At 46.3% G+C, this 9,559-nt stretch overlaps 1 protein-coding gene across 14 annotated transcripts in view; it reads left to right on the top strand.

Annotated features, from left to right (window-relative positions):
• Window positions 1-1,738: 1,738 nt before the first annotated feature.
• Window positions 1,739-9,559, top strand: part of USP19 (ubiquitin specific peptidase 19) — a 42,040-nt gene continuing 34,219 nt past the window's right edge. For 3 of the 14 annotated variants that reach the window (XM_053378451.1, XM_053378447.1, XM_053378449.1), the window contains exon 1: window positions 5,936-7,169. In XM_053378451.1, coding sequence (XP_053234426.1) covers window positions 7,028-7,169 — 142 coding nt within the window. In that variant the 5' untranslated portion in view covers window positions 5,936-7,027. Of the gene's footprint in view, window positions 1,827-2,054; window positions 2,068-2,241; window positions 2,552-2,713; window positions 3,025-5,933; window positions 7,170-9,559 lie in introns of those variants that run through there. The other 11 variants (XM_053378446.1, XM_053378444.1, XM_053378448.1 and 8 more) reach the window with 9 other exon arrangements.

Here is a 9,559-nt window from a genome sequence, read left to right as displayed (position 1 = left end):
ACTACTTTCCAGATACAAAGCTTCCCTGACCCTTTATGAGTTGGGTCTACATGACACCCAAGTTCAGCACTATCTTGTAATGGGGTTCACACACCCCACCCTCACTGCTAACCAGCCCTTCATATTAGCCTCCCATGCACAACACATCCTGCCTTTTATCTAGGGAAGGAGTGGGAACTGGCATTTGCTAGAGGCAAGAGAGGCTAAGGCTTTATCCTCAAGTGGAAATAAAGCTGCTTATTAAAACCTTGTCATCCAGGAACAGAGGTAAAGTACATGGTAGGCAGGTAAGCAGGCCCTAGCTCTATACTCAGGTAGTGTAGCCAAATCTAAAAGAGGTCAAAGCTCCTGTACCTTTAATGCAGAGGGAATTTCAGCAGGTGTAGCTTATCATGCAAACGACATCCACTGAAATACTTTCATCTACACAGGCGGGGGAGGCTAAGTAAGGTTGGGGAAAACTCCTGTCTGAAAACTCCTGGAGAATCACTGTAGACAATGTAGTTGGTGGTCTGATTCAGTGGTAAAAACAGTTGCCTGTATTTAAATAGCTTTTTCTCCTTGTCTGATAGCTCTGAGTCTTACAATAATATGATTCTCTTAATATTAAACATCGTCATACCATACAGATGCTACATTTTCATCCATTTTTTTCCCTACCTAGCCTTATTTTGTTAGAAATTAAGCTTTCGCCGATAACATCAAAATATGATCTGCAAGCCTCTTGAGAATATTTTTGCACGGATTGCATTTGTTAATGCTGTTTGTAAGTAATGTTGTCACTCACATAAATAAATTTTGCTCATGATGAAAGCACACACAGACATTATCTGAAAATATATTATTGTAAATACACATGCATTTCCACACCGTCTTCTGTGCACAGAATAAAATTGGGATGCTTGTATCTGCAAGGAACCATATTAGTCCTAATAGGCAAAGCAGAAGGGTGTTGAGAAGCATTACTAGAGAGATCCGACTGATTATTATTCAGTGTCTGTTAGCAGGCAAAATATGCAAACGGTGTTTCAATATATAGTGCAGCAAAGGGAACCTAACCCTAACCCAGTCAGTAGATGGGGCAAAACCTTGGGATCTGTTTTATTCACAAGGATTTTTTTTGTTTTGCACCGTTTGGGGACATACTAGCAAACCTGTAACTGTTTTTCCCAGCCATTAAGACAAAAAAGGGGGATTATGGCCCCAAATATCAACACTGGCAGGATGCAAAAAAATCGGTTCCAGGTCTGTTCCTCCGGGCGAAAAAAACACAACCAAAACAATGGGGGAAAGATGCAGCGAAGTCTTGCTTTTATGTCAGCCTTGCTGTTTACGAAGCCAACTGAGGAAAAGTCGTCTTAAAGCAGGAAGAAAAACAAAACCCTTACAAAGCGCTGAAATTAGAAAGCAAGGGGTGAAAGTATGAAATTTGACGTGAAACACGACTGCAGCTTCGGAAACAGCAGAGTTTGTCGCATATGCCCACGCTTCACCCCCGGACTAGCCACCCCAGAGCTCGCCCAGCAGCGCCTGACGGCCCCGCCGTTGCTACCCGGCCTACTTATAGCCCGGTTGCCATGGGCTCGTCCTGTGACGCCACGCGAAACGGCGCAGATTCCTCCGCGCCCCCAAAGCGCGCGTGCGCAGAGAGAACGTTTTCCCCCTCGCCACGTGACGCCGCCCACTTTATTTATTTATTTATCGGCTCTCCCTCTCTCCCCACGCCTCCCTCCCTCCTTCTTCACCCGAGCAGCCTCGTCGTGCCCCGAGCGGCGCCGCCTCCTCCTCGTCGTCACGTGGCCCCGAGCGACGCCGGCTTTCCGGAAGTACGTCACGAGAGCTCGGGCCTGGCTCCTCCTGAGTTCTCCCCTTTCCCAACCCCCACCCCCACGCAGCTCGGAACTTCGGCTCGAAACAAAAACAAACCGCGGGGGTGGGGGAGAGTCGCTGCCGCGGCCCTTCGTGTGTGTGCGCGCGCGTGCGTGCGTGCGTGCTGCGGGCGGGGTGGGGGAGGGGTGCCGGCGAGTGACTGTTGGGGCGGAGGAGGCGAAGCCGCGGCGGGCGAAGGTGCGCAAGGGCGGGGCCCGTCAGCGGGAGGGTGCGGGGTGGTGAGCCCTGAGGGAGGGGGAGGGGCCTCCGTCGAGGTGCGGAGGGGGGGGAGTCACTGAGGAGGGAGGGGGTGTATCCGTGTATTTGTGTGTGTGAGGGGGGTTTATAAGTGTGTTGAGGGACTGGGTCGTGTCGCGTCTCTTGGTCGCGGGGAGAGTTCCCCCCCCCACACACCTTGGCCTCCCTCAGGTGTGACCCTTTTCGGCTGGGAGGGGTGGGATCCAGGAGCTGTCACTGTGCAGGTGGGCCCGCTTTTGACCCTCATGGTCTTTCCCCTGCAACAGGGACCGAAGAAGTGGCTGCAAAAAGGGCCCGTGGTTTTGGGCCGGGCTGCAGCGTTGCATGCTGTTGCAGGTGCTGTGTGTGTAACCTCAGAGGCTGAGGAGCTTGTGGCAGCCCCTGTTTCCTGTCGTGTAGGAAGCTGTCAGGTGCCAAGAAGCAGGTGAGCGGAGGCACCTGGGTTAGGCAGGGTCCCCAAGTGCGCAAGTTGCACCCCCCCCCACGCAGGAGACTTTTCCAGACACGTGGGAATAAGGGGTGTATTGTGGGGCTGGAGGATATGGCTTTCTAGGCCATGGGCTGACTCTGTGAAAGAAGCTGGGCGGGGGGGGGGGTGTTGCGCGCTACAAAACCCGAGGAGTTGCCTTTGCTCTTCTTTCCAAATAAAGGCTCCTAGAAGCAGGCGGTGGAGATTATTGCGGCATGTGGCTCATGCCAACTGGCGAGAAGTAAGGAGAGGTCCGAAAGTGTGGGAAAGAAAGTGGCTTGGTTAGGTCAGTGCAGTGAAAATAGCGTAGCTGCTTTGTTGCTGGTGTCATGAGATGAACAGCTCTCGCAGCCAACCAGATGCCCAGAGGCAATGTTATAGCAACCAACTGTGCCACAACAACTTAGATGAGACCTCAACCTCAGCTGGTGAGATTAGGGGCTCAAAAAAGATAGTTATTTTAGGAGTACATTAGCCCTTTCAGGGGTTTTTTTGGGGGGGTACCATCATAAATACAAGGTTTATTGGTGCCAAAGTTAACCATGTAGTAGCAATGAACAGGTGTTTAATGTATTTTCTGGGTGCTTAAAACACTTTACATCTACTAGATTGTGAGCCTGAGAGCAGGAGCCGTCTTCTCATTGAAATTTGTAAAGTACTCTGAGAGCCTTTTTGGCTGAAGACTAGAATAAAAATACATCAAATCTGTAAAGCAGTCTAGCCTTCTATGGGTCAACATCTGAGCAAAATTGCAAACAAACATGAGAAATTTGAATCAAAATGCTGATGAATTTTCATGAAGATTTTTTTAAATAAAAAAATTAGCAAATGGATATGGTAATGTGCATAAATGTATTTAAGGTTGGAAACATTAGGAATGGAAAGAATACAAAATCAACATATATGACTGTCTTTGTTTTTAGGCAGCATAGGATACATTTCTGAAGGCTCTAAATTTTGTTCTACTGCTTTGGGGATGGCTCAGTTAAGAAGGCTTGTTCTTCTGCAGTTCCTTCTTTGCTGCTTTCCAAATTTGTTTCTGGTGTGTGTGTGTGTGTGTGTGTGTGTGAATAGTGCTGTTTGTTCCCAATAAAATTTGCTTTTGAAAGACTCAGTAGCTGAGCTTTGTTCACAGTCTAGGCACTGTGGTCTGGATCTATGGGGCAGTCCTGCTTTGTGGCAGGATTAACTGCAAAAGATTTTCATATTATGTAAACATGATTTTATGTGGAGAGGGAAATGGGTGTGGAAGAGTTTTTTTGAAGATGAAATGGGAGTTTATTGGTTATGTTCTAGTGTATTCCAGAAGCTGGATGTTTCTGAGAAGGAAGAATTATTCACTGGAACTTGCCACCACAAGATGTAGTGATGGCTGGCAATTTGGACTTTTAACAGTGGTCTGCCAGGAATCTCAGCAATCTTTGAATAGTCTCTTTGGGGGGGGGGGCAAAGAGTTTGGGAACCACTGGTCTAAAGACTATGTGCGGGGTGGAAACCAGGATCCAGCTGCACTGACTTTGTAACTACTGGATCCCATGGGTGTAGCTTCTACAGGTTAGAATGTACTGTGCCTGCTGATGACTGGCTCTCCCAGTAGAAGAGATAAATCCTGGATGAAACTCTAGGCCTTCTTCCCCCTCCACCCATTTCAAAGCAGTTGCTGTTCCTTACCCTCAGAACAGATCAGCATTCACATTTAAGAGCCAGGTGCTAGTTCTTGGTTCCTTTTGTAGTGATGCAGCCCTGTGCAGTGTGTTTTCAGGAAGGCACCGCAGTTTGGGATGTGCCCAGCTGTGGCATGTAGTGCCCTTTATTGCTCAGACTTGGAGAGCTTTTCACACTTCTGTTCTCCTTCATCATAGCTACTGCCTTAGAGGCTATTATTTTATCTCAGGCTTACACCTGAGTCATGGACTCCTGGCTGGGAGTGGTTTGCGTGTCTTTAAGCTTAATGGGAAGGGAACTCTGGCTCATGGAGTGTTCTGTCTTGTTCATACTTGGCTATTGGGAGGATTGAATTGGGCTTGGAGTTGATAGCTTAGAATTCTTAGTGAGGAAGAGCCCTTTGAAATTCTCAAGCATTTCTGAAAGGCTATGAGTCTGTATTTTTATATAAAGTTTATATAAGGTTAATCATGGGCAGCAGTATACTGTCTGGCAGAAAACACATGGAAAAGCAGGGGTCTTTTGTAATTGGTAGAAAAGTTTTGGAGTAGTAGTTTTCCATCTAAGTTGTGTGCCAGTTTTCACCTGGTGTCTTGGGCCATTTGCCAGGCATATGTTGATGTGTGCCCTAGACCCTCCTTTAAAACACACACACACACACACACACACACAGGCTTATTTGGGCAGCAGGGTCTAGAGGCTATTTTAAATTCTCACACTGACCAGAATTGGGGATGTTATAGGAAATCAAAATGGTCTCTAGATCCAGCAACTCAGTTGTAGATCAAGCAGACCCATCCATGGAGGAGGAGTGCCACTAGAGGACCACTTTGCCCAGGGCCCCCTAAATCTGGAGGTGTCCATGTTCCTACCCATCTGTAAGGTCTGCCACTTGGAGCTGTCAATGTTACTGCGTACCTCAGTCCTGACTGCTGTGTTTCCTAGTAATACTTCACATTCAGAGTGTAATCCAATTTGCTGAGGCCCATGAATGGTGGGGAGTACTAAGCTCACCAGGAGCAACAAAATATAGCACGATTATACTGGTGACGGAAGGGCAAAGTAGTGGCTCAGTGAGCTCATTGGAGATTCAGGGGACCTGGTGTTGCGTATGAAGGCTGCCAGTTGTGGACTATTTGTTGTCCCTTTGTGCTCCAGGGAATTTGACGTAATTGCCTGGTTACATCTTCAAAAATGTTGTTTCTTGGGTGGGAATTTGTGTGCTTCTTGCAAGGAAACTCCTGTCTGGTCTGTATCATATTTGATGCTCAGGTCATGCTTCTCTTGAGGTACATACGTAATCTGGCCTTTGTGCAGGCAGTTATCCTTGAAATTTAACTTCTTGAACCTAGGTGGTATTTCCAAGTAAGAGTTCCTAGGCTTCACTTTCACTGTACTGTGCCCAGGAGGCAATAAGTGGGGAAGACCCTGTTAAGGCTCTCTATAACTGAATTGAAAAAGTAAAGCATTCAATTTTGGCTTCCTTCTGACAGCCTAATCCAGGAGTAGGCAAACTAAGGCCTGGGGGCCAGATCCGGCCCAATCGCCTTATAAATCCAGCCCACGGACGGTCCGGGAATTGGCTTGTTTTTACATGAGTAGAATGTGTCTTTTTATTTAAAATGCATCTCTGGGTTATTTGTGGGGCATAGGAATTTGTTCATTTTTTCTCTCTTCAAAATATAGTCCAGCCCCCCACAGGGTCTGAGGGACAGTGGGCCGGCCCCCTGCTGAAAAAGTTTGCTGACCCCTGGCCTAAGCTTTTCCTGTTTGTTCATGGGAGGTGCTGGAGAGTGAAACTGGTATTTGACAGCTTAGGTCTCTGAGCTGGCTAACCTGATAGTGGCAGGCAGGCTAGCAGGAAAGGGAATTGGCCAGTAGCTGCATGGAGTGCAGTGGGGAGCCTGCATTGCTCACCCTGGCTGGCAGTAACAAGCAGGGGTGTCTCTGATTACCTCTTCAGAGAGCTGCTTTTACTGTATTGATGTAACGATGTGATGAATATTTAAATTGCAACTGGCCTCTTAGATGCAAGGCACTCAAATGGACAACCAAATGGAGGGGTGTTGGTAGATTTTTGAAAGCCCCAGGAACTCCGTAACTTAAAGGAAATTTTACTGGCTTTTGCGCCCATTCAAAGAACCATAATCGTTTCTGAAGCAGCAACAACCCGCATGGAAATCAACAGTCTTGTGCTCAGCTGTTTCTATTGCACCCAGGAATGGAAAGGGATCAGATAACAGCACTCTGGCTTTGACAGACTACTGAGCCACCCATTTGTTCTGGTAGAACTAGATCCTCACCAGGATGACTTTTTGTCTTACGGAAATACTGCCTGGTACATTTTGACTGTGGTCATGCAATGTAAAATAAAATCCTCATCTCAAAATGCGTGTAGATAAGACCGTGCCTTGAATGGCACTTCCTTGAATAGGCAGTGCTTCCCATTCCGATCAGTAGTACTGTATTCATTTTTCAAAGCAAAGACATTTGTGCTGGCTTTCCCTGTCTTACGTGTGTGTGTGTGTGTGTGTGTGTGTACAGCTCTTCAGTAAGGCTTCTGACAGCACAGGTATTTGCCGTTCCTCTGCTACCACCCTTACTCATTGTGTTCCTCCATGTGCCCCCTAGGCATTTGTTCCTTGCCAGAGAGATTGACCACAAAGAATCGCCAAGATAGCTGGCTCGGGAAGAAAACGTCGCACCCCTGACCCAGACTCTGTCACCGACCCCGGCGGGCCGTTTGTCTCATCCAAACGGCTGAAAATGTCCAACAGTGCCAGCATCCCTGGCCAGAGAAGAGCAGCACGGGGCGTGGAAGATGCAGCCAGTAAGAAGAAGCAGAAGGACCGAGCCAATCAGGAGAATAAGGAAGGCGAGAGACCAGTTGGCAGTGACTCAAAGAAAGGTATGGTTTTGTGCTATAGGTACCTATTACTCTACGTTTAAATCCAGTATAACTACTATGTTTGTATAAGTATGCTGGATCAATTGAAAGGTTGAAAACTACGTGCATAAGGCTGATTACTGTAGAGCACGGGTGTCAAACACAAGGTCCGCGGGCCGAATCCGGCCCGCCAGACCTCGTCATGTGGCCCGTGTAGCCGCTGCCAGCCGCCAGCTTTCACCTTTTATTCTCCCTCTTTTTTTTTTGACACAAGAAAGCCGCCTCTTCAGCGCATGCGTGGCAGCCTACAAGCCAGAGAACGTCTGCCCTCTAGCGGCGGCGCGGCCCCCGATGAATTTGAGTTTGACACCCCTGCTGTAGAGCAAATAGAGGGAGTACCTTAAGTTAAGGCTCAAAAGGACTCGGGACACCTAGGGACCAGGGCTGGAAAAATACTTGTAAAGTTCCTCTATATCACTGTTACATACTTTTTGTTCAGTGCACAAAGTATGCAAAACTTTCCAGAAAGTGCTACACAGAACCCAGCTGTGACACTGTCTCTACACAAAGTGTTTACAGTCAAATTATGCTCGCAAGACCATAACTTTACTCTTGATCAGTTAATTAGGAGTAATTGCCATCTGCCAAAGTCACACCATACATTTAAAACACATGGCTTTCCCCAAATAATCATGGGAACTGTTATTTATTAAGGGTAGTGGAAGGTATACAAAGTTAATTAAGTTAGTAGTAGTAGTTGTTTTAGCTCTGTCCGGGGTAAGTACAGTTCCCAGGATTCCTTGGGGGAAGAATGTGCTTTAAAGGTGTGTTGTGGATGTCATGGCCATGGTTGTAATAAATTTGAATCCCCACTCTACCTACAACTCACATTGAGGGAATTAAGTCACCCTTCAACCACTCGTAACAAGCATAATTTTAAGAGTTGCTTAAAGAAGTGAGAAGGACAAAGTGTTCCATGTTGTGTGATTTTTGAATATACAGCCCAAGTACGATAGGCTGCACTAAATGTGGAAGCAGAGCAAACAGATGGCATGGAGGTGTGGTGTATCTGTGTTGATATTGTCCAAAAAAGACCTTCCTGAAAAGGTGAGAATGGAAGAGTGCGCTAAAAGCTGGGCTCAGTGGGTCTGGCAAATGTAGAAGCAAAAATTGCTCCAGGAATAGAAAGGATCACAGCACAAGAGACACGGGTGTAAATCAGGAGTAGGCAAACTATTTGCTTCCAACAGCTACATTTGGGGCAACCCAGTCAGATGGGTGGGGTACAGACAAACAAATAATAGGGGAGGGACAGACATGTTGTGGACAGTGATTCCATTGGGCCACTCCCTACACCCCAGCTGACAGGGGCTGACAATCTGTTTGGTGGACGGAAGGGAGCACAGCTGCAATGAGGGAGAAGGCACACCTAGAGAGCCATCCCAGTGCACCTTTCTCATGCAAATCATGCTCTGTGCAGCCTGCCAAATTTGATAGGTGTGCTGAAATGAGTGTGAATCTAAGGCTTCTAAGCAACTTGCAAGTTGCTCACAGCAATGTGAGGTGGAATTTTTTTTGAAAGCAGAAATTGTCCATTGCTTGTTTTTTCTATGGGAAAGTATCCATTTCATAAGTTCATTACCAACAATGTATGGGTGCCAGTTTCAAAGGCAATATTAGCCAAGCTTGACAGTTCTTAAATTGTGCTTTTATGTTTTTTGGGATATTATCCCTAGCAAACTATGCAAGTCAGCATATCATGCTCAGTTGTTCGGGTTGCTAGACTGTGTTGTGAGTCAACCGTTTTCAGTATCTTTGTTTTTTCTTAAATTTAAACAACATAAGAGAAGTGTGCCTGCTAATGACTTTATTTTTTAAAGAAATATTCCAATTTAAAAATCTATGTTTTCTACACAGTATACATGTAAAGCATGTTCAGTGCTTCAATTTCCACTTCCAGTTAATTTAGGTTGAATACTTTTTCATTGGGACAAAAAAAAATGGATATATTTTGTTTACTAAATACAAATAAACATGCTAGATTGAATCACTCTCTAGGGGATCAGAATAATTTCTGATGCAAAATCACCTTATGCAAGTCTGAGGTTTCCGATTCAAAATTTTATGGGAAATCCACATCACTAGTTGCCCACTTGTGGCGTCAGTAGATGAAGGGAGCAAAGATTAAAGATGATGCGTAAAAGATGCGTATGTCTGGGAGACGAAGGAGAAGAAACGATGAAGAGCCTTGTGCTATGGTCAGCTGCTATAATTAAGCTAGAAAGGGGCAGGGAGCCAATGCAGAGAGAGAAAGTCAAGCTCTTAACAGTGTTGCTCAAGGCAGTTTCTTTTGAAGGATATAATATGACTCAGGCTTTGCCATGCGCTGTTCCAAAACCAGCTGCCTGCTT

This window comes from Podarcis raffonei, chromosome 2, assembly GCF_027172205.1.
Source record: "Podarcis raffonei isolate rPodRaf1 chromosome 2, rPodRaf1.pri, whole genome shotgun sequence".
NCBI lineage: Eukaryota > Metazoa > Chordata > Lepidosauria > Squamata > Lacertidae > Podarcis > Podarcis raffonei.
Note: the sequence above shows the minus strand (reverse complement) of the source record. Positions and strands in the feature narration are given on the sequence as shown.